The sequence below is a fragment of the Odontesthes bonariensis genome, chromosome 22 (genome assembly GCF_027942865.1).
Source record: "Odontesthes bonariensis isolate fOdoBon6 chromosome 22, fOdoBon6.hap1, whole genome shotgun sequence".
Lineage (NCBI taxonomy): Eukaryota > Metazoa > Chordata > Actinopteri > Atheriniformes > Atherinopsidae > Odontesthes > Odontesthes bonariensis.
The window spans coordinates 17,802,260-17,828,588 of record NC_134527.1 but is presented as its reverse complement, the minus strand read 5'-3'; the positions used below and the strand labels follow the sequence as shown (position 1 = coordinate 17,828,588).

The 26,329-nt window shown below is 38.3% G+C and overlaps 1 protein-coding gene across 2 annotated transcripts in view; it reads left to right on the top strand.

The window, feature by feature from the left end:
- The first annotated feature begins 17,160 nt into the window (after positions 1–17,160).
- The window catches only part of hcn1 (hyperpolarization activated cyclic nucleotide-gated potassium channel 1), a 78,147-nt gene continuing 68,978 nt past the window's right edge, over positions 17,161–26,329 (top strand). For both annotated transcript variants that reach the window (XM_075455862.1, XM_075455863.1), the window contains exons 1-2: positions 17,161–17,709; positions 22,576–22,999. In XM_075455862.1, coding sequence (XP_075311977.1) covers positions 17,354–17,709; positions 22,576–22,999 — 780 coding nt within the window. In that variant the 5' untranslated portion in view covers positions 17,161–17,353. The remainder of the gene's footprint in view (positions 17,710–22,575; positions 23,000–26,329) is intronic.

Sequence of the window (26,329 nt, the reverse complement as noted above, 5' to 3'; positions counted from 1 at the left end):
CTATTGGTATTTTCAGGATTAGAATTTGAGAGATGTACAATCAACTTTGGTGTTGCTGTGACAAATGATCTTATTGGTGTATTGGAAAAAGTATTATAGTGGCACAGAATTAGGATCCTCTGGTTCATTAACGCTAATGTGCCCATCTGTTCAGCTTCAACTTAATTCAGCTATTTATACAGAGCCACTTTCCTACAAAAGTCATCAAAAGGCAGTCTAAAGAGGAAATAAGCAAGGTAAAGTCCAATTAACCCAATTTATTTCACGTTCAATCCAATTAATTCGAATTCAGTTCGATACAGCTAAGAAGATAGTATCTATAAGATAATAGTTGTTTGGTCAGCCATCAAACGACTCTTTTGAAGTCCTTCACCTAATCTCGTTTACACTGACTAAACTGCTCCGGAGTAAGCTTAAATTTACGGAAATGTTCCCGTGAGGACCAATCCAACAAGTGTTTTAAAATCTTGGATCATGCCAAACTTTTAACAATTTAATCCTGTTTAACTGTTAATCCGGGTAACAGAGAACAGGCCTCAGCTCCTGATAGCAGGGCTCTGTGGTCTGTAGGGGTGATGTCAAAACAATTTTAATTCCACACAAAAAGAAGTATGATTAAAATGCAATTCTTACTCTGGTCTCTGGCCAGTAAAACCCAATTTTTTTAATGCCACGGACCATCAGGAGTTCTCTCACTGTCACATCCTCTGGGGAAATAAGAGATACTGGAAACAAGATAAGACAAGAGGAGCTTTGGCACCTCAGGCTAGCAGAGATGTGCTGAAGTGTTCTTGGTTAAATGTTGGGTCTACTGATGCCAAGCGTGATGAGGTAAGTGAGTCCGTAGTGATGGATTCATTAGCTTGAGATCGAACTGGGGGACCTCGCCATTGTGAGCTTCTTAATTATTCATGAGGATGAGCCACAAGACTTAAAGCTGGATTTAAAGCTTTGTCATGTGCTTCTTTTTGCCCTAATGAATGTACAATAAGGAAGGATCAGTGTAAACCAGTGCTGCTTTCATATCACCATCAAAAGAACGTATTCCACCAGTTTTGATTATTTTCTATCATTATGTTTTTGATTTGATTTTTGTTGGTTGTAAAACATTTTTTTCTCTCTCCCCTGCCTTTACTGACAACCTTGCAGTTACCCTGCCACAAATTGAAACATTACATAGGGATGAGTGTCAGGATCAACTGAACTTTAGCTTTGAGTATTCAAATGAAGGGTATCATTTTCTTGTTGTTACAGCAGTTCAAAAACTACAACCTAATGGCCCCATTCTTGTGTTTCTCAGAGAGAATTCATTTGTTTAAAACCAGAAAAAGGAAAGTAATAAATAAAGAAATGACATGTTTAATCAGGGGTGTCTGGCTGAAGTGACACATCACACTTTAAAAACTTGATTCTCAACAGTCAATTAAACATTAAGGGATCCTGACAGAAAGGCTGTGACTAAGAGCTTCTTATCTAACCTTCTGATTGACAGAGAGCACAATAAATTTTACATTGGTTTAGATAGCTAATTAGCTAATTAGCTAATAGCTAATTTAAGATATTTGTCAGGCACAAATAAGTGCACCAGATTTTCTATCACGGTGATAAAAAGATGATGTCAGTTGCAAAGTAGACAACACTTGTCCAAATGTTTCTTTAAGTAATCTGGGATAGGAGAGAAATAAAACAAACCTTGTTTTTGCTCAACTGCTGCTACAGCTCCTCAGAAAGAAAAGACCAGAAGGGACGTTTTTTGCAAAGTGAAAACCCAGACATATCAAACTCAGTAATTTAAGTCTGCCCAGTCAGTTTCCAACTCATGTGTCAGGTGAGTACAACAACGTGTTTGAACTTTCTAAATGATTCAAGATGAAGAGCACGACTGCCTTTATTTGCAAAATTGCCGTGCTGTGTGTATAGTGATGAATTGAAATTTAAAGGAACACTTTTTTTTATAAAAACGCTATCAGTAATGTTATGAGGAGTGTTTGATAACAAATCATCTTATCAATACAACTTTTTATTGAGCCTAGCTCAATATGCAAATTCTAAACAATGGCACACAATAAAGCAATCACGATTAACATGATGAGACTCTTAAATCAAAAGCTCTCAAAGTACTTAGGATAGAGCCTGACAATTCAGAGATTATTCTCACAAATCTGGAAGCATATCTCTACTCTCTTCCTGTCAGTGGCTGCTAATATTACATGTGTTCAATAGGCCTTTCTCGCAGTGGACATTTTGACATGTCAGAGCAGGAAAATCACAGGTGTGACTAACAGTAATGATCCACTCAACAGCCTTATTAAACCTTGACAAGCAGCCAGCATACAGAGCAGCAGGGGCCAGGAACTGGATCAGCTATTGATGGGTTTCCTGTACACAAACATCACAGGATGCGTGCTCATCGACAAGGCAAAATCACGAGTCGTGAGTCGTGTAAAATGGAAACTGACAGTATTTTTATATGATCTTACCAGATTTTTAGCTATTGTAGCCAACGCTGAAACATAAGCATTTTTTATGCGTGCATTTATTTATTTTACTTGTAATATCCATTTAATATTTTGTATATTTTTGATTATTATGTGCATACTTTGGGAAAATTGTTTAATTAATAACGTCACTTGACCACGTCAGCAGTTAGGTCATCACTTGGTCACGTGATAGAAACAGGTGAGTTTGTTTCAAACTCAGTCGGTGTGTGCAAGCGGTATATGAAAAGACAAAGGACTGTGTAATATGAAGAAATGGACTTCTAGCAACTCCTAACCTTCTAGTTGGAGGGGCACACGGTATGGACAATTGAGAGAAATATTCTTGTGTTTGTGTGTGTGTAAATTACGTTTTTTGAGAGCATTAATACATTAATATTTGATGTAGCACGTTTCAGTTTAGCAATTCATAGATGGGAACATGACGGTTTCACTAATGTATATGTTCCACCGTGTATTTTATTTCAATGTTCACGGTGGTCTTGGGCGTTTGACAGAAAATTCATGTAATAAACGTTTGAACCATCAGTCGGAGCATTGCACTTTCATCAACCAGTGAAGAAAAGTTTGGGAGCAGCTACAGCTATGTTTCTGTTTTGCAAAATTTTAGCGAAATTTCAAAACATTTCATGATGACGCCATTGTCTCAGACTAAGATAGCATAATATTTCTTTGTAAGTCATTTGTAGACAATTAGTAAAGTTTACTGCCAAGTCACCTCTGCTTAGGAGTTGAGCTCTGCCAAGAAAAAAGGGCATGGATGGTACTGTTTGCCCCATATTTGTGCATTTGTGCATGCTTTGATGACATTGCACAGATGGTTTTCTAGAGTTACTAAGGATATCAGTAGTTTAATCTTTAAAAAGTTTAATCTTGTTTTATTCAAACCTCATACACTTTCTGTATAAAAGAAAAAAAAAGAAGTCAAAACAACAGCTAAAAGATTTATAATTCAGATCAATTTAATCTGAAATATGGAAAAAATGTTACCCATGTAGATATAATATCCATTTATCAACTGATTTGGTGTAATTTTGTTGGATGGCACACAAAGCTCTAAGATTTTGGTTCCCTTTTCAACCCCGGGTTGCAAGCATATGGACTGCAGATGACGCAATTCATGCCACAATAAACTCTGCATGGATGGCCGTGCCATCCATAAACTCACTTACTCAGTTCTCAGCACAATTACATCAAAAACCAGGTCACAATCCTCTGAAAGAGGAAGGCATGGGGAGTTATATTACATATGTATGGAGCATTTTTTTGTAGTTAATCATGATTGATAACAGTCATATGATTAATAACGGTTTAAAAATTTAAAGGCTTGACAGCCTGTGTGACAGAGACTACAACACCCCTGTGTCTTGTGTTTGTTTTGCACAAAGATACAGTAATATGTTTGTGAAAAAATACTGTAATATGTAACAGGCTGTAAATGTATTTGTTACAGATTCAATAAACAGTTTTCCAATGAATGACAGTTTTCATCATTTTGTTGAGCTCTCTTTAAACAGTCAGTCGTCATGGTTGCTGGAAACGTCAATCAGAAATTGCAGGGGGTACAAAAAGCATAGGCAATTAATAAAAAAAAAAGTTAATGATTCATTCAAATACCGTGTAAATATTCACACAGACGCACATTTTCCCTTTGTAACAAGCCAAACTCAATGCAAACATGATCGTTGAATGATGGAGCTTTCTGGGGGCACCTTGGGATTAAACGCGGCCTCACAGGCTGAACTGAAAACATGAAAGTTCAGGGATTAAGAGACATCACTGTGAATTGACCGTGACTCCTCCTTGATCCCCTCTAAAATACAACCCTTCAGCCTGATCATTTTGACATGCCCCTCAATGTTTAATCTTTAATTGCAATCATGAGACATGTGTTGACTTAATGAACTCGAAAGGAGCTGTGCTGAATGTATATCAAAACTCTCATCCAACAAGGTCATTTGCAGTGATGCATGCTTTTTTTCCATGCTTCGTCTCTGCTCAGCCTCATATGTGAAATGTATAAGCCTGAATGCTGTCACTCTTCCAAGGTAAGGGTGCTGTATGAAGTAATGGGCAAAGCTGCAGGAAGCCTTTCTCTGTTTAGGAGATTTAACCTTGCTGTTCTGCTGAGGCAGCAGACCAAAACACCAGGAAGCCTTACTGCCATGATTGAAGGGGAAAATATTGAGAGCTTAACTAAAGCAGCTGAAAAGGTAGCAAGCAGATGAAAAACTAGAATAAGGGAGGGCTGCTGTGTCACTGTTAAAATGCTAGTTGAAAGGACCAGTTGAAAGGGAGTGTTTTGAAGGTGAGGCGAGATGACATCACAGAAATTCCCTCCTCTTGTTCCGTGTTCCAACTACACACAGATACACACACATATGTGCACATACAGATGCATGCACACGTCTGTTTCTCTGCAGCTGACTGTGGTCTACGTTGCCCGATTTCTGGAATACTTCCAATCACCATCGATTACTACGGGATTTTCCCAACAGCCAATAAAATCTCTGGCTATATTTAAAGCATTTGACGTTTGGAGTCTTAATTAACACTCAGACTCCTCTCATGCTGAGCCAGGATGGAGACATTGTTTAACTCAAGGATTTCAGCTTGTTTGTTACATGACATAAATCGCAGACATAATGAGGTGTAAATGCTGATGCAAATTAATTCATTTATTCAAAATAATGCACACTATTAGAATACAGTCCACCTTTTACATCATTACAAGTAGTTACTTGTGCGTCTGTGTCTCCACACGTACTTTGCAGGTAAAAACAAATTCTAGCTCTTAAACTAAACAGCTTTAAATAAAAAATAGCAGCTCTGTGTGCGGTGAAATAAAATCACTGTGCATGACAGGTATCAAACTCACTTGGAAGTCACACTTATTTACTGCAGCTTGTGAAATGGCCGTAAAACTGAATCTACTGAATTGTGCTCCAGGTATAACTTTTACTTCTTTTTTTTGTTCATAGTTATGAAATAATGAAGAGCCGCGCAGTTACAAAAAGTATGAATTATGAGCCATCCAGGAGAACCAGCTTAGACTCTGGTCAGAAATTTTCAAGATTTATAATTTATAGAGCTGGACGAGGCAACTCGTTATTATCGCATTAACTCGTTAATTATTTAACCCCGATAAATATTTTATCGCGCATTAACGCAGGTTTTATTTCATTTAATTTTTTTTTTAAATTGCACAAAATTTTTTGGGGGGCTTTTGTGACTAATGAATAGGAAAGTTCAGAGAGACAGGAAGCAGGGGGCAGAGAGAGGAGGAACGACACGCAGCACAGGGCCGTCCGATGCGGAACTCGAACTGGGGCCAGCTGCAGCGAGGACTATAGCCTCTTGTACATGGGGCGCCTGCTGTACCCACTACGCCACAGACCACCCCTGTTTTATTATTTATTTTATTATTGTAAAAGTCTGTTGCTCACAGGCTGTTATTTTGTAAAAGTCTGTTGCTGTCTGCTGCAGAACTGGAAAAGAAAGTAATTGGCTGATTCACCAAACATGGAGAAGGGAACGGAACTTTTACTCGGCCATTTTCATTTTAAAGTTCTTCCAGACGCGGATTCGACAGAACCAAAGTCATCTGTAAACACTGCCAAGTTGAATTGTCTTCTCACTGTGGTAGTTCCAGTCTAAAATATCACTTAAAGGCAAAAAACACAACTGATAGCAGCAAGTCATTCAAGGAAACAGACAGTGGAGCGAGGCTTCTACATAAAAACTACATAAAAACGCTGATATTAAAAGTGTGTTTGCAAAACAAATGTTATGGCACTTTCATTCATATTGCAGTACATTTAAAATAAAACTAAATGCTAAAAGCAATACACTACTTTTGAATTCATTTTTGGATTTTGCGTACAAATGCGATTAATCGTGATTAATCAGGGAAATCATGTGATTAATCAGGGAAATCATGTGATTAATATATTAAAATATTAATCATTTCCCAGCCCTAATAATTTACACTTCATAATAATTTAATTTTGCCATGGTAGCAGTTTTATCACAAGATTTAGAGAATTCTTATGCCTCTCAAGGAATTTTTTTTAATCGTTTTTTAAAACCACGACCAGTGACAAATCTAGCAACTTTAGGCCTAAACTTTTTTTGATAGTGTTAGATCGATTCTTTCAATGGAAGCTCAAGAACAAGCCGGAGGAATCTCAAGTTAAATAAAGTGTTTATTGGTAGTCACACGTCAAGCATATCAGCGCTGGGCTCAGTGGAACAGAGCTCCCGCAGGAAATCCGTCAGACTGAGCCTCGATTTCCGGGTATCTTTTGCATTTATAGCCTCATAGGTTGGACTCACACTCGACAGAGTATGATTGGACATGAGTAGGTTCAACATGCTTAGTCATATTCTCTGGATCAGCCAAACAATGTGTGTGTGTGTGAATCTTGCACCTGCTTTCCCAGGCTGTTTTGTCTCCCCATTCCTGGATCACTTTAGGTCATCGTGGAAAAGTACAGAGACTATTTTATTCATAATGTCTAAGAACAAAGCCAATTTTAACAAAGCTAAGCTTTCACTCAGCTCAGTCAGTAGCAGAGAAAAGCAGGAGCAATAATGATCAGCTGCTCATACACGAGCAGAGTTGTCCTTGTGGCTTAGTACGCACTAGGATGCTATGCACAGAGTGAAGAATAAAGAGACAATTCGGAGAAATGAAAGCATTTTCACTTTTAAACTTAAGGACATGGAGATTTTGTCAGATGATGATGACATGGTGCTTAAACAAGGATTTTATTAGAGCACAACTACAGCATAAGAACGTCATGAAAAAGGACTGAATGGAATGACACCATGAATATATTGATCAAACTTGTTTAGGTTCAGCCATTAACAACAATTTGGTTGAGTTAGGAAAACATTGTGGTTCACCATCTACAAACGAAACAAAACATACTGCAGGCCGAAAAGTCACTTCTTCTCGAAATATATGATATGACAAAATTACAATTTAGCACCCAAACTAATTCCACTTATGTCAAAAGCACAGATTTAGCAATAGAAAATGGTAAGTTTTGGCTTTTCAAATGTTTCTTACATAATTGATTTCACTCAAAGGAAAAGAAGAGACTCTTAGTCCTAAACTTCTCACTGAGTCATCAAAATAATACTGATAATATTCAATCTTTTTTTTCTTTTCTTTTCCGGTTCCACATTTACCAGACAAAGTTGTTTTCAAAGCTTTGGAGAGGTCAAAACACTCAACTTAGAACAGGAATACTAACACTTAGAGCAGCAATTACTATACATTTAAAGCAATTTGGGAAAAATATCTGCCATAAAATGGGTCAGTTTTAACAATCTATTAGATCTATTAAAGGATGATTTGGATTATTCCTAAAATAGAACTAGTTTTCTAATACTGTATTTTCATCTTTTACTGATTCTATTTTTTTTTCTTGTGAATGAGTAATGTGTGGAGATCTTGATCCGATTCATTAAGACAAGTTTCGGATAGGAAAGCTAACAGATAATCTTTGCAACTTTCCTCAGGTTAATCGGGCTTTCTCCAATGTTTTTGGGCCCCATGGCTGAACCAGCAAGCAGATTTCTAACAGGTCTAAACATACAAACATGCAAACACGTTGCTCAGCAAGGTTTGGGTGGCTCATTCCTCCATGACTGCTCTGAAAGACGCCACCCATCAAGGGATCAACGGACGCCAGTAAATCCATTACTAAAAATACTTGCCAATCCTTTGGGATTACTACGCTTAGCAAGTGGACACTGTGCATACCGCAAATCTGGAATTAGGCAGTGAAAGGCTGTCAATGGTCCATCAACACCTGATCCACTGTTTAGGCATATGTTTCCTCAGTCCAAAGGTGCCTGTAACTATGTTGCTTCATCTGACCTGGACCATGTGTTACACTGAACTTTGTCCACTTTTCTTTAAAAAAGCTTGTCCAAGAAATTACGTAACATGAATGCAGTTGCTGAAAAGCTTTATTTCACTTTAATTCGGATCCATTATTTGTTTGACTAATATCAGTAGATTTGGGTCCAGTGACTCAGAGAATTCTGCTTGTGTAAGTGCTGCGTAAAGCCAATGTAGGATTTCTTTTTCTGCGTTTGAATGAATAAAATCGGGAGATTATTTTTGGTTTGGTACTTTGGTCTCTTCCTGGAACAGCAGTGGCAGTGATTACTATCAACGAGCAGTCCAGAAGGTATCTTGTGCAGTGAGATACATCCATGGAGGTACAGAAAATGTTTCAGTGAAGAAATGATCAGCCATAGAATCAGTCTCCAAGCTAATCACAATCAGGTGTTGTGTCACTCACTGGGGGCATCCAGCTTATGCCTGTAGACCAGTGTGGTATTAGGATAGACACTATCCTGCTGTGTCTTAGTTCCACAGTACATGATGCAAATACTGTATTTGGAAATGTTGATAGTATACTGTTTTAGAATAAATAAAATGAATAAACAAAAACTGATGTTTTTGGAATCTAGTCAGTATAAATAGATGTTTATCCCTCTCTTACACTGACCCACTGTTGTAGATAACTATTTAACTCTATTCATTTGAATATTAAAGTGTATAACACTGACTTGTTTCAGTTTTTTTATATTTATTCATTTCATGGTTGCAAATTTTTAATAAGCCCTGCTTAAAATTGGAATGCAGTGTGAAAGTGGGACACTGCACTATACTTGCAATCTATCAATGATGATCAAAAAGAACAGAACAATGCTTATGTTGTGCTCATGACATTTGATACTTACTCCAGAGTCAAGTGCGAACACTAAACTGTGCGCACGCCAATGTCAAATTCATCGTTGAGACCTAGACATTCAAAGAGCAGAACTGATTAGATTTGAATAAGTGTGATACATTTCAGCTCCATCCATGATGGCCCACATTAAAAGTGGGAAGACACAGACGGAAATTCCGAGGCAATTCTGATATCGATTTTAAAGATGTCATTTTGGCCGAAGCCAATTGTTTTTGTTATTTATTTTCCATTCAATTCCAGGAAATCAAATAATCATGCATTATGAAAAATAACTGGACAATTTTACATATCCCAGCCCTTCATCCCTCTATCTTTGAATGAGTACAATTTCTTTTCTGCAAAGGTATCAAAAACCTTTATCATAACCTTTCACAAAAGATCAGTTTTGTAAGAGAAAAAATGTTTCGAAAGACTTTCTAACCTATAAAACCACTATCTGCTCAATGACTTTTCATTATTTACATGGCTCAATAAAACGTTTTTGTGCACAGCAAACTTATACTGTAGGTTAATGAATCTAGTTTCAGGGCACACTCAACTGCAACACAACTGGGACACACCCAGCGCCATGATATGAAGTTATCATATTTGCCGATAGCCTGGCGGCAGTCAACTGTCTGAATTTACCGATGTTTGGCTGATGAAATTGTGTACCCTTAATGTAACTTAAATTTTAAAAAAAACATTGTTTCTACAACAGTGTAAAATGTAAATGCAATGATTTGTAAATTCTTTTACACCTCTTTTTTTCCCCGACAATAGAACATAGAATACATATCAAGTGTTGAAATTTTTCAATTTCATGAAAAAAAACGACTTAATCTTGATGGCAGCAACACATCTCAAAAGAATTTGACGGTGGGAAAAAAAATAACTAGAAAGGTAACTGGTGTTAAAAAGAAACAGCTGGATGTAGCAACTAATTAGCTTAATTAGCATGAGGTGAGGTGAAAAAAAGAGCACCTCATAGAGGGGTCAATTCTCTCAGAAGGAAAGACAGGCAGATGTTCTTCAATCTACAAAAACTGCATCTACAAATTGTGGAGCCATTTCCAAATGATGTTCCTCAGTGTAAAATTGTGAATATTTAAAGTAGGCTATCCCATTATAGCAGAAGATTAGACAAAAAATGCACAAAACAGCCCCTTAAAACCTGGAGTACAATGGAAAGGGGGAGAGAGAGAAATCAGTTACCTGTGAGCTGCAATAGAGGGACAGCAGTCTAATAACAACAGCCTGCACAGGTCCACATGCAGGAGTGTGTGGAGTGAATAAAAGCAAAGCAGTCCAACCAGTTTCTGATTTTTTTTTTTTCTAAAAAGAAAACCTTGTTCCCTATGAATGAAATAAGAATTAAAGTTGTTCAAGAACCTACTCGATTTAAAAAGACTATCCTGTCCAACCTACTGTGCTGGAATGAAACTGATCCCTGGACAAGATTCCTATGGCTTTGTTGGATCAACATTTATTAAGATAAGTGTCCTTTGTTCAGCTCTACTGGCTTCTTCTGTTTGAGTTCCTCAGGTAGTCATACACCTCCTGACATTTGAGACATCACATGTCATTCTTCAGTGACACTGAAACCATTCACTCACAATCTCTATACAAGAACAGAACAGAACTGACAGAACACACACATCAGCTGAACCGACCTGAAATGTCCCACACACACACTACCACTTTGAACTAAAAATAACAAATCAATATCTGTAGGTGATTGTTTTTTTTGTTGTTTTTTTTCCCTTTGGCTTTGCTTGTTATTTTGGGGTTCTGACTGAAAGCAAATAATCAAACAAATAAGCTACATTAATGGTTGTGATCTGATTTTTGCATGTGTATGTATTGCAGTTTTTATGCCTCTGATCTGACTGCCTTAGTGGTGCGATCAAAATCAAGATAAGCTCAGTTTTTCCTTAATACTAAAATGTTTAATTTTCAACTTGTGATATATTATCCATCTTCCGTTGTGCATAAAATATTGGTTAATGGGATTTTCTAATTGCTCCGTATTTTTCATCAACAGCTTTTTATCTTTTAAAAGGTGTGCAACATTGTTATTTCCAAGAAATTGTATGATATGCACATTGTTGCCATAATTGGCAACTATAATTATAATATAATTGAGTGAAAAAATAAAATCCACTGAAAGGTGACACAATAATACTATCAAAATGACATGCAAAGTGATATAAGAGCTGCGCCATTTGAAAATGTATCACAACTATTCATTCAGAGGAGATAAAACACCCAAAACATTCAACATGATTAAACACATTCACTGAACTACAGGTGCATATGCAAAGAGTCACCCCACCTCTACAACATTTGATAATGAATAATAGAAATCAAAGGCATGATCAAACAGATTTTTTAAACCCTTTAACCTTAAATTTAGAAAGTGAGGTCTAGTGAGGTCTGTTGGTCTATTTTCTCAATCCCTTCCTGTTTCCCATCAACAGTGATCTGTCCTCATTGACACAACTTTAAAAACATATTAAGTTATTTTAGCTTTGTGTATCTATTGCTGGATTGGAGAGTGCAATTTGCTGCTATCTGTTGGGGCATCAGCATCTGAGTCGAAAAAACTAAGAATAATTTTAAAAAATGATAGAGAAGACTGGCTTTGTGCTGAGGATAACTCTTGAGCCCCTAGAGCTGTGACGGAAATGTTGCAAAAACTCTGCAAGTTAATTGCCAATCTGCACATCCGCTACATGAAATAGTGATCAAACAATAATATGTGTTCAGTCAGAGGCTTCTTCAGCTCTGGTGCAACAGAGAACATTTCAGGAGGTCATTCTTGTCCACAGCAATAACTCTACAAAATGACATTTTTTACAGTGAATAATCACTAATGACAAATAACTGTTTTGTTTCTTTCTTCTGCAATAATAATAATATTAATCAATTAAATTACAATTTCCTAAATTATTAAAAATCTTGGAAAAATGGACAAATCAAGATATATTTGAAAAAACTGTGAGGATTTACACTTTTTCACTATTTACACACATTTGATAGATTAGACAATTTACCTTTACATCAAGAAACTAATGCAAAAATTAAACACTGACAATAATTGCAGCTCTAAACATATCTACTGACTACTGTACTCACTGTACATATATTTCCCCACAACTCCAGAGAGTGTCACAAGATCTCATTAGCTTCAGGATTCATGGAACCTCTGTCTTCTTGTGTTGATAAGCAGTAGATAACCATTCCTTCTTGATACCAGCTTAAAGGTTAAGAGATGCATAATCTGTAAAGGTTAAAAATCAGCTCTGCTATGTGGCTCTGCTGTAATTATGGTATAGTAATGCCAACTGTCACATTAACCCCACTGACACGAAACTGGTTTATTTGATTGATGGAGTCTCATTCTACTTTCCCCATACTGCTGCAGCACACAGCATGTCAAGTAAATTAAATAATGATACTTTATAGATGCGTTGTTTGAACTTTCCATGCTGGATGCACTATAACACAGTGTTGGGATACTGTTGGCATGTTGGTTTATAGCAGAATAAACGAAAATGGGGATTCTTTTGAACATTAGATATATGAGTTAAGTGAAATGCGACAGTGTGCTTTTTTACTGTCCCCTAATTGAGTTAATTATTTTAATGCTCACAAACTTAAAGCCATTTTATCACAATCATCTTGTTGATTCATAATGCTCTTTGTTTACTCAAGTATGTTTGCTGATTAAGTGACCACTTCCCTCAACTGGTCCTTGTCCAATGCCTCAGCCTTATCCCTCTGAGATACCGTGACAGACTCAGCTGGAGAAAGTCCAGAATCCAGCAATCCTATTACAACATTACCATCTTCCCAACCCCAATCATGGTTTAATTAGAATAGTCTGTCATTGGACAAAGAGTCTAAATAAGATAAGTGAATCATTGTTGTACTTAAAAACCTTTCTCCAGATGGTTTGAGCAAGAACACCAACGTATACAAGCTATACACTGAATGACTTGCAGAAAACCAAGAGGTTCCAAGGAGGGCATTGTAACACAATGCTGCCATCCTGTAACTAGCTGAGGCTATTTGTGGCATACGTGATGGGGTATGAAATGCTTCATGTCCAGATGAGATATTGACTGTAAACAGAGATGACTGGATGCAATCTTAGACACACAATACAATTTCAGAGGGGCCAATGAGACCATCAGATGAATCGGGGACATGTCTTCACATACAGGGAATGGGATATTAGGTCAGCCATTTCATCTAGTTTCTGGATTATTTCATAAGGTGGCAATAAATCCCAATATGATTGTATTAAATGTACAATTTAAACTGCAACATATGTACAGTATATTAAACTATTAAATAAGAATTTCCAAACACTATAAATCTTCTTTAGAAATATAACATCCTGAGATCCCAGTATATGTTTTTACATTTTATACAATTGATACGACAAAATGCATAGATAAGTTGTGTTGTATGAATTCTCTGACATGTGAGCAGTCATCTGGGATTCATTCTCGATTAATACCTGCATTACTTTAAACTATTGATATTACGTAACACTTTTTTCTCCCAGTACCCCTCCCAGCCCCATAAACTGTGTAACATAAGCCACACAAGCCTTGTGCAGAGGAAACAGTTGGCACACCAACTAATCCAACTCTACTCCAAACCAGCTGAGAGAGAAAATACCTAAAAAAAACACCAATAAATAAATAAATAAATAATGGCTGTTTGAATTACGATAACATTTGGATCATTACATCATAATCCACATCCGAACATGCAGAATATCTGAGCTAATGCCCTCTCTAGTGATGTATGCAGGCAGCTGTGTGGTTGTGTGGACATTGAAGATGCTGATAACACGGGTTCAGTGTTGGTGTGTCGTGCCGCGTGGAGGAAAAAGCACCTGTGGCAGTGATGCTATGACTGAACAGAATAGGTAGGCCAGGATATTGACATTACTTATTTTTGCCACCCAGATTTATTCAAATTTGACTCTAAATGGTCCAATAAACTTTGTCTTCAATCAAATCTGCTTGCTGCAGTGTTTTTAGAACCTTTACTGCACTAAAACAGTCAGAGTAAATCTGAAAATAATGTGAGAATAATGAGCTGAATATCACAGAGTGTCAAAACGTAACAATCAGTGACAGTGTACCAATGTATTCTCGTGCATGGTCTTCTTTTAGCTGCTGTCACTTGAATATAAACATTTTTCAGACACTACATATCTTTTTCCAGTCTTCACCAAAACTGGCAAAACCTATCTTCAGACCTACCTCGAGAGTTTTAATGATCACAACCATCCTATGAGGATTTGTGAGGAAGCTGTTAAAGATGAGGCAAAAGTGAAGACTCATCAATCTGATCTGATCAATCGAAACAAAAATAACTGTTTATTAAAGATGGATGCAGGTGCTTCGATGTCACCTATTGATCTGTGGTCTATTGCTTTTCAGCGATTGTTTTTAAACCAGATTAAATAAGCGAGAGGATGGACTACTTTTATTTCTCTTTTCTACTCTAAAATTCCTCACTTTTTAGATGAAAAGGCTATATCCATCATTTATATGGTAATATAAACCTATTACTTTGATACATTTCATTGATATGATGGGCCGGCATCAGTCCAAGCAGTTTCTCTGACACTGGGGCAGACTTTCTGGGAAGGTTTGCAACTGTCTTGGCTTGATGGGCTCCAAAATGTTTGGAAATGGCCATGTGACCCTTACCAGATTGATTTCTAGCAACAGTTTCTTCTCTAAGATCATTGTTGAACTCTTACAGGGCTCTGCTGAACTCTTTCCTTGTTGCCATTGTGTTCAAACACACCTTAATGCTTAATGTTGATTTCCTTTTTTACGTGACTGCAATTATTGTGTTTGATCGATTGCAGGTTTCAAGGCTGAGACATGACAGCTTGCCGTATGGACATTGCTGACGAGACCGCCATCTTGGATTTTTTTTCCAGAAGGTTTTCACAGGGCACGGTTTCTTCTCAGTTACCATCAGTGTTGTTATCAAGTTATCATCATGACTACAAATGACAAATAAATAATGTTTTCGGATTTTCAAAACCGTATGAACTGACCAATCTATACGGCAGGTACATTCTTACTTGATTTACATACTTTCTGGTTTTGGAGTGTTTTTATTTTATACATACCAGTCTTAAACACAGCAAAACAGTAGACAATCACAAAGTAGTGGCTTGAGCCAAAAGGAATATTTTTAGTAACCCTCACTGAGCTTTTCACGTGTCCTAAGAAGCCATAACCATACAAGTGTGTAAGAGAGCATGTAGCAGCAATAAAGGGCTATTTCTTTATCCTATTACTTTTTTTTTAATTGAAGAAGACAAATACTTCTACACACAATAATGTCAAAAGGCAGCTTATCCACTTTAAATTCTGCAAGAGAATGCTAAAGCTTTCAACAGTATTTTGAGCTTATGCAGGCTATTGTAAATACTGGAACGAGCTGAAAAAATACCAGCTGTGTGTGATGTACAGTGTAAATGTCATTCAACCCACAAAGTCACAAATATGTCCTTTTCTGGCAGCTATTGCACAAGTGTGGGCTACTTAAATTTCATGGTGCACGTTCAAATAAAGACATTGGGGGCTGGAAAAAAGAACCATTAGAAAATGGATTTATCACATACCCAAATGTTAAAGTCTGTACCTGGTTCTGAATTAATGAATACACACATAAAGCCTTTTATTTTTCGTTGTAGGAAAATTAAGAACAATTTGTTTTTATGTATAGGCTATGTGTGACATGGAGGTGGCACGGTGGATTTTCCCTGCAGAGGGCACGTCTCTGTCCTCTGCAAATTTTATTCCTACTCTGTATCTGGGCAGGAATGTACTGCATGTCCTTAGCTGATGGGGTTGTGCGACCTGTTGTACTTCAATGGTGGCATCACGGAGCAAGCAGCTCTTTGTATTTCCTGCTCCTTCTACTTTCTGCTTTTTCCCCATCTACAATCCCAGTGAGGAATCACTGCTATTGACAACTGCATATTACATTTTCAAAATCGTATGGACCTAGCATGGCTGCTTTTTGTTTCCCTGATAATTTTGATCTCAAAGTATTTTTCTTAACCAATTGCTAGTGGATATGGAAATAAAAAATGATTTCCACAATTCCCCCCACTCCATGACTTTGCTAAACTGTACCCCATACACTAAACCAAAAAGATATTCAGTTTTGCATGGTATGATTTAAAACTGGCAGACAGGGTTGTCTCCAGAGGTGTCACTTGGACAGCAGATTAGGCTATGTGTTCCGTGGGTTACGGAGTGGGGCCTGTTTCACTATTAAATCATTGTATCATTTTTTCTCGTAAAAGCACACTATGCAGTCTGGGGTTGCTGTTTTAAAAAAACAAGTTTGTCTCGTTTTTGCAATTAAAACAGAATACAGAATGAATGTTGGACCACATCTCAAACAACTAAGAAGGTGTGATTTCCACAAGATGCTTCGCTTATTTTCTCATATGACCGTTAGCAGAAAATATGATTGCACCGACTCTGCAATCTGTTTTACCACGTTGTCTTCGCTTAGAACTCCCCGGGAGGATATAAACCTGCTGCCAGCCGAGCCACAGGGAGCACACGTGAATATCAATGGTAACAAAAAAATAAAAGAAAAGAAAAAAGTCTTCATTAATTTAAATTTGGTCTGGCTTTATTGACTTCCCCTGCCATGTGCGAAACCATTGACAAAGGAAGACATATGGAAAATGAGGGATGTCACGGTCCACAGTCATATTATGTAAATAAGGTGCGGGAGCGTGTGCCAGTTTGAACCGCAGTGCCGTGCGAATTGAGGCGAGACACAAGCTCTGCACATTAGAAGCTAGGGCCGTCGGTAGATGGCGGTAACCCAAGAAACCTGATCCACCGGGCGCTCGTGCACTCTGTCTCAGTTTGCAGCACTCGCGTTGAAGGCAGAGGAGCTGAACAGTTTGAAGGACATCAAAAGAAACAGGAGAGCTCACGGCGGGTCCTCTCCAGTTTTGCGCGCAGCTCTCGCGAGCCGGAGACGGAACGCTTTGTCACAGAGAAAAACGGGAAAAAGAAGAACACCATGGAAGACAAATCAAATTCGTTCTCCAGCAACAAGGAGGAGAAGGCGGATGGGAATAATGTTTTTCAGAGGCAAGACTCGATACAGAAAAATAACACGGGGAGCCAGAACATGAAGGACCATGGCAACTCAGTGGGCTTCAAGGGGGAGCGGGAAGAGGCCATGGTCGGTTTTGACGATCTGGAGGGGGCGTCCAGGCAACATGGTTTTATGCAGAGGCAATTTGGGGCCATGATGCAGCCCGGAGTCAATAAGTTCTCCTTGCGTATGTTCGGCAGTCAGAAAGCCGTGGAGAAAGAGCAAGAAAGGGTCCAGACGGCCGGATACTGGATCATTCACCCATATAGCGATTTTAGGTAAGGGCTGGAACTGACACCTGCTCACCCCTCCCTTTTGTTACACCTCTCCTGTCACCCTAGGGTCTGCAAGCTATAGCCTGCACTTTCACACACAGCACACACACGCACACACACAGCCTGCCCCAAAAGCGCATATGCCAATCCACCTCTGTATTTAGGCAATCAGGCTTCAATCTGTTCAAATTGCCGTGTTTCATTGCGGCATTTGAAAAAAAATCAGAATAAGAAAAAATAAAAATGAGGCTTTAAGGCTAAAGGTGTATCGGTGGAATGTCCTTGGAAAAAGGATGGTGAATGTCATGATTTAAAAAGATACACAGAGCTCAGCCTCACACAAACAACACAGTGTCAGGCTCTCATTGCGACATATTCCGCTCGTGTTGGGGCGACAGTACCTGGGCACAACGTGACAATGCCATTGCACCATCACGGTAGTAAACATATCGTTGTAGGCGGTGGTGAGACGACGGGCCTGTGTGCGAAAATGCACAGTATGCGGTAAAAATCATGCAGGGGAAAGAATAAGGGAAAAAAATGGCCGTGTTTTGAATTAATAAGTAGAAACTGATCTCCAAATCCAATATTTTAAACACCTAATGGGAGAAATGCACGGGTTATGTATTTTTGAAGCTGCTCTGAAGAGGAAATGTGTTGGAATGTGTTGGTTTCAAAGGAGCTGCAGATGGAGCATGCCACACTTTACTCCTTGGCATTCAGTTATTACGAGAAAACGAGTTATATTTAGCCTGTCTGGAACTGTTGCCCCAAAGAGTGGGGGTGTAATGTGAAAACAAAAACTTAATTTTGAAATGATAAACAATTGTGGCCATATACAGGAAGGACAGTTCAATACTTGATCAATTAGGCATCACATGTGGCTCAGTCTTTAGCACCAGTGTATACTACCACGGCTTGATAGTGACGGGGCCCCTTTTGCTTCTATCACAGAGCTGTCCATGGTTCTGAACAGAAATCATGTCCCTGGTCCTGAACTTAAGTAAAGGGTCTGTCACTGCAGGGCTGTTTTTTACAGAAATGTACAACTTCTTGTTGTCTTCACATCTCTGTAGTTTTACTTTGCTGTCATTGATAGATAACTTTATACGGATTATAGCCCAACACTCACATACTATGCAGATGATAGTGCTAAACTGTATAGAAGTCTATGGTGGAATTTCTTTTTTTATGCCCCACCACCACCATCACCATGATGCAAAGGTGCACACACAGATGTACAGTCATGCTGGACAAGGATTAGTATAACACAACAAATCAATGAGCTTAGTTGACGCCTAAAACAATTATGTAAGAAGATTGATGGCCAAAGGGCAGGACCAGGATAGGGAAGAGAAATTCATTCCTTTCCCTTTTTTGTATTTTCAAGAAATGAAGTTGTGTTAGGTGTTGAGCACAATCCCTTTTAGTATGAATATTTTGTCATGGGGGGGGATTTCGATGAGAACATGCAGTGCAGAGCTTCTGGCCCTTTTTACTTCTGCATTTTTTTAGAAAATGTTTCCCTGACTAAGGCTTATGACCCCCCCTCAGGTTATGTCCTCGTGACATTTTCCAAAGGGTGATTTTTCAGAAGGAGTCTGTTTCCTCCAGCCCAAGTCAAGACACAACATCACCGTGCCACTGGGATTACCTCCTGGCTTAAAAGTGGCAGATGATGCAGATAGTATTCCAGTTTTTCAAGCTCTCCTTTGATGGTAATAACTGATAAATAAATATATCAAATATTTATGGTGCTGCTAACTTTTGTGCAGCATAGTGTGGCCATTAAGAGAAAATAGGAGAGGGAAAGAACTGTATGGTCTTTTCATAAAAAAGTCTTACCTAAGTACAGCACATGAGTGACACCACTATTCACACGGGCTTTATACTGCTTTGTTGGAGAGTTTGAAACTCAATATCCAACATATTCTTTGTACACAGTGGCTGCTTAAAGATTAATGTCAGGTTAGTAATATTCATTATTCATTGATCTTTAGAGAGGCCTCATGTGTAGGATCGTGCACCTCTAGTTATCCTGAGATGAGGCTTTTGTCGAATTCTGGACGATTCTGTCAAATTTTCTGTCAGTCTGTTTTAAAGATGTTGTGTACCAAGACAGACACAGGTCTTTTTCTTAGCTGTTAATAATAAAGTTTTGTTTTTTCCCTTTTTATCATGATTTCCTCAAAATATTCAAATAATTTCTCACTTTGAGTATATAGATGACGTTTCTTCAATGACTGTCCAGAAAAATTTAATATGCGGCTTTACTTCCCCTTTAGTCTTCCTTTAGGAACGATACCTTTTGAAAGATCAATAAATGATGAAATAAAGCAAGTTTAGAGCAGTTTAGATACAAGTGAATAGATAAAGATAGATCTGCAATGTGTGGTTCACTTTCTTTGTATACCTATTCTAGCTGACCTAAACCAGTCATGGATTACTTTAACTTCTCTGTCTTAATCTAAGGGTTTGTATTTTTCTACACTGTATACAAGTTTACTGTGATGGCTCTCAGTGCGGTGTACCTGTTACATTGCAGATTAGATTGGATTGGGTTGGACTGTGCTGAGAAACATCATTTTGGGGTTCCCTCTTTTGCTTGGCAGGACTGGTCTGGCACTGATTATGATGGATTGCTTGTTGTAAAGAGGAAACCTACAAGAAGAAATGTGCTGGCTTGATTTAAAGCAGGATTTGTTCCACTTGCAATTATTCTGCCTTGAGTTCTTAGAACTGCTCATCTTTTTTTTCTTTCTTAACTTGCAGCTTCTGTTTTAGGAGGAATTAAATGTTTTAAAATTTTTATTTTTTTGTTTTCTGATATATGCTGTGGTAGCACATTATTATTATTTTGTTTCATCATCATTCATGCAGGGTGCATTCATTTGGTAGAGGAACAAATTTGGCATTTGCAGTTTTTGAAGTCTCTGTTTGGCTATAGTCTCTCACTTAAATCAATGAGACCAGCAGCGTGTTTGGATGTTCAGGGTGAGTTAACAAATTGATGGTGTGGATGTTAAATGATCAGAAGGGTACACGGCTCCTTTGGATGTCACTGACTGAAGAGTTGGTGTGCTGCTTAATTTACTGCTCGGCATATTGAACCTAAAGCAGGAGATGAACAGAGGTGTGTATGTACTGCTGGCGTCGGAAGGGCACTGCATACTGCCACTAGTTTAACAGGGGCAGGGCACCTTTCTTAAAGAAGTTTTATGATGTATTGAAGTTTGCAATAATCTTCGTTTTGGTTTAGAATATTGGAGGTCAGCTGCTTCACACTGTTTAAATTCAGTATTAGAAAAATGATGTTTTATTCATCATCTAAGTGGGTGTCTGAAGGTCATGTACAGTATGAATACCGCCTACCTAAGTCATTATTGTAATAGAAAAAAACTCTGTGAGACTCCATTTTCAACACAGTCGTGATGAATATGAGGGGAGAAGACATCCAACATTACCTTGATTTAACACTTAACTTTTGTAGTTGTTTGTTTTTAAATGTAATTTTTGTTCTAGGCTTGCTGCTTTAACCACAGGCACAGAATATCTTCATACTCATGGTTTCATCTTTATTTTCATTCTATTTCCCTCCAGATATGAATTTTTCTTTTCTGTCAATCTTTAGCAACTAAAAAGATGAATCATAGCAGATGACATCACTTGAGCTTTTTTATCAAGCACATTTTTGAAATATAGATAACAGGAAAACATAACTCAGGCCTCACAGACACATACACAGACACACACTGCATGCTTTTTATGGTAGGTCAGCTGAAGTGTTGGCAGTAAAACAACTAAAAACTATACTTGTATAATCTGTAATGATTTAGACAGTGGTGTCATCAGCTGATACAAAATTTCGTTGTTGTATTAATATACTGAAATATCACCCTAAGAGGAATGACAACCATTAAAAAGAAAAACAAGTGCATCATCTTCTGTGTTTGAGCATCCACTTCACAGTTCAATGCCTGTTGGTGTAAAAATACCTTCAGTGGGTTTTATGAGCCACCCAGAAGACTGCTGTTTAGGTGAAGTGAAGACAATTATCGGACACATGATCTGGGGATATTTATAAAGCCAAGGCCTCGGCTTAATTTATTCACACAGATCCATTACTGAGTGGCCAGTCTTCCATCCAGACAGGCAGCCTGCCAAGCAGCCAGCCAGTCCATTTCCACCTTCAGTAACATCAATGGATGAACAGGCAGGGCAGAGACAGCAGTGATGGCGTCAGTGGATAGTTTTTAGAATGAGATAGGATTCCTGAAAGCATCTATTTTCATTCGTGGTCGTGTGGCCTTTGCTGGGGTCTGGGACGCTTGGTGAAAAGAGCATGGAGCTGATGAATCACCTCTGCCTCTGTTCATGGCAAGGCAGAGGGCAGGGACATTAACACAGCTGTGAAGGATGAAAGGGTCTTAGTCTAGAAGGCCTTGAACACGTGCAGTAAGTGGAAGCAGTAGATAACTTCTAACAGCTGTCCTTGAATCATAGTTAACTTTTAGCCCAGGAGATCTGGTGATGATGTCGTGGCCTTCATGCTTCCTTGTGTCTTTGTACGCTTCAGCGTAAATGCCCCTGCACATCAATCTTTAAAAAATGTTGTCAGTTGTTAAGAGTCAATGTTTTAGATGACTTGCTGATAGCAGAACCTCTGCAGCTGGAAACATTGCTGCTGAGCCACATCTTTGGTCTTCAGAAGATAACTCCTACTATCTATGGTCACCATCTGGTTTTTCCTTGAAAACTGAGTTTGACCTGTTTAGCTTAGTCCTACAGTGATATATTTTCACTTTTATTGAGTATCTCCTGTATAATGAAGTAGTTACACTATGTTTTCTTCCTTCTACTGGGTTCTAGGTTCTACTGGGACTTGATAATGCTCATCATGATGATGGGGAATCTAATCATCATTCCTGTGGGAATAACCTTCTTCTCAGAGCAGACTACCACCACCTGGCTGGTCTTCAATGTGGCTTCGGACACCATCTTCCTGGTGGACCTGGTCATGAACTTCAGGACGGGGATTGTCAATGAGGAGAGCTCCGAGATCATCCTCGATCCAAAGGTCATCAAGATGAATTACCTGAAGAGCTGGTTTGTTGTGGACTTCCTCTCCTCCATCCCAGTGGATTATATCTTTTTAATAGTGGAGAAAGGCTTTGACTCTGAGGTATATAAAACGGCCCGTGCTCTGCGAATTGTCCGCTTCACCAAGATCCTCAGTCTTCTGCGTCTGTTAAGATTGTCCCGGCTCATCAGATACATTCACCAGTGGGAGGAGGTGTGTATATATTTTGCTTTGCACACAACTGACTCAGTAAAACAGAAAAAAATGTACAGGAGAAGGCATAGAGAGTTTCACTGAATATTACGTTTTGTGCTGTGTGCTGGATCTTTCTGGCTTAATGCTTTTCCCAGCAGTACAGTAACAACCTCGAAGAGTTTTTGCACGGATATAATTATAAAAATATAGATCTTAGAGGTGCAAAAAAATCACTACTGGAAATATTTATCTGACAATACCTATGATAATGTATATTTTCAGGAAAAAATGCCTTATTTCTTCTTAACATTTAGTGGGTATATATGGCCTTCTGGCACAATTTTGTTTACTGTTTTAAAAATTCTAAACAGCGTATGTTTATGAGAAGAGAGTGAATTGGAGGCAAACCAAATTCTTAATATTTTGGTGGTGTGGTTGTTCCAGATGACTCTTGTGAATTTTGTGTAAATATCACGAGGCTTTATCCCTGTAGACAAAACCAAGACTGATACACTATTACCCACAGCTGAGTCATTGCACTTCCTGACTCAGACTTGTTAACCAAGCTTCAATGTTCTTCTCCTCTTAATGCTGTCATTACACTGGCTGAAGGATTACAACGTTATTTATTGCAACTGAAATGTTCCAACCAATGGATACATATTAGATATTATGACCAAAGCACTTACATTACTGTCAGATTTGGAAGGTAGTTTAGTTGAGATGTAAATAAGTGAACATTGTACCTTCATTTTTAATGAACTCTGCCGTCTTGTATCAAGCATCTTTGCACCACAGCTCATGTCCCTCTATCCACACTGTGAAGAAAGCTGTTGTGGTGTCTAAATACAACCTTAGCTTTGAGTCTTTGTGGAGCACATATACACTTGTTGTTTAATTGTATTTCATAAGCAACATGATTGTAAGAATAGTGTATCTTATTTGTTTTACATTTCATACAGCATGCCAACGTTTTGGGAAAAAGGGTTCTAGTAGAAGTACCTCACCAGTCCAGTTCTTAGCCTCACTTTATGATTGACTAAAAAATTTGACAACATTTAACCATCATCTATGCATTTAACCAATGAGGCAGTTGACTTTTATAGTGTTTACGGTTACTTCAATTTATTATGTCATTGTATATTTTAATCAGTTTTATGGTGGCGTTCCTGCATAATGTGGCATTTGAAAAACAAAAGCATTATCTATGCTTCGGCAAACATTACTCAAGCTTTGCCAAACATGGCTTTCTGTTTAGGATTCACACACATGCCATCACCCATTGCAAACCACATTCTTGAGCAGGATATAGACATAGACAGTTGCTGCTTGGTGTTATTGCCTTGGTATTGTCTAATTGCACTGCAAGGCTGCAAGTAATGTGAGGCTAGTATGGACCAGGTTAGAAGCTTTAATATACATTGCGGCAAGGTTAATGAAAATCTGCAGTGAGCATGCAGCCCGGCCGTGCAGTATATAGTGTAGGGATGTGTCATAATGCCTGGATGCAACCGCAGAGCTTACCACGCTGCACTGCTCTCACTTCATCTTTGTCACGTCATTCCTATTTGTTTTTCTGCTCCTTTTTTCCATCTGTTTGTTCCCTTCTCTCATCCTGCACATCCTTTCCTTCACCCTCTCACCTTTGTGCTACATCATCCCCTTTTGGCACTTTGTTTCCCTTCAGATGTTTTTGTGCCGAACCTCATTCTGCTGATAGAAATACAGCTCGTGTGATATAGAAATTGACAATAGTTTGTGTTGTAACATAGACACTCTGAAAAATCAAACAACAGCTGATCAGACACATCCACAGGAGATGTAAATTCAAAGAAAAGACACTAAGTGAAAAAATCCCAAGCTGTCGTTACATGTTTGGTGTGGGATGCAGGATTAAAGATTTAATGGAGGGACAAATGCAGTCCCCGCCGTCATAATGGGTTTTAAGCAGTGAACCGTCATTACATTAGCTTGGCGATGAGCTCAGTTAGTTACTGGGTTTCTACAATAAGTCAACCTTCAGCCTGTATGTTCATCTGTCATTCTTTCATCTGTTGTGTGCTTCCTCTTCACTTTGCCACATCTTCCTCCTTCATTTGCAAAGCCATGGAGGCTGTTTTTTCATCATCACAGGCTCGACAGTCAGAACAGGGCTAAGTCAGATCTGTTGTTTTGTCAACGGTCTCTTTAGATTTTCATAAATCCAAACCTCACACCAGTCAATTACGTGTGTTTGAGAAGAGCAGCATGTTGGCCGTATTTTCTTCTCACATGTCTTACACTCCCTCATTTTTACCCAAATAAATATAGAATATACTTTCTTGGCATGTTAGATGCTGAAGATGTATGCTAAAACAAGTTGATCATCAGCTGCGAGTGTCTTGAAGTGATTACCTGTCATGGCTTAGTAAATACTCATCTTTCATTTGTTGAATGTGCTTGAGCCAAAATAGGAATGTCTCGCAGCCAGTGCTGCTGGGAAGTGTATTCTGGGTTTTAAATAAAGCAGCCGAGTGGCTTCAGTGTTAGAACTCAGAGATCAAGTGACAGATATTATCAAATCACTTTACTTAAATGTCACTCATTGGAAACGGACATAAGATTAGTCAGAAAAATAATGCTAGCAAGAAAGGGCTTGTTTACTAAATTTAGAAATATGTCATAGCTGGTTGAGTTAGTGGTAAACACTCAAACTCTACCTTACTTGGTGTTCGTGCTACTGGATGCTGTTGTTTCTGTACACTTCTCAGTGTATTTATTCAACCATTCATCCATGTGTTTGTCCACACATAATTATTGCAATGGGCAGAGCTTTGGGAAATTATACGGTGTGAAGGTCACACAGAAAGGTAAATATGGTGTGTGCTCAAACACCACAATTTAAACAAGCACCAACCAAATGGAAGCTGGTGCGCTGTTTACACGTCTGAAAGGAATTCTTTTTCTGATATTCCCGTGAATATATAAACAGGCTAAATTTTGTTCTCACTGACATCAACATGTTTTCACTGTATGCGCTCCTTGATATATAGGTATTTGAATAATTTCTAAAAGAAAATAAATAATAGGCGATACTGAAGAACTCATTAAGCAGTGCAAGAACATTTTTGTGTGACTTTAGATTTTATTTATTTTTTCATTGTTGGGTACAGCTAATGCTATTTGATAAACAATACATAAAATGATTGTTTTTAACATGAAAAGAAGTGTAGACAATGAGCTAACTTCAGGGCAGTTGGTTCACCCCACTGTTCCTATCAGAGCTGAGTCCAGTTATAGGGAGCTGTTTTAGTAAAAACTCTAATTTACTCATACTAAACTGTAAATATCCACCATCAAGAATAAGAG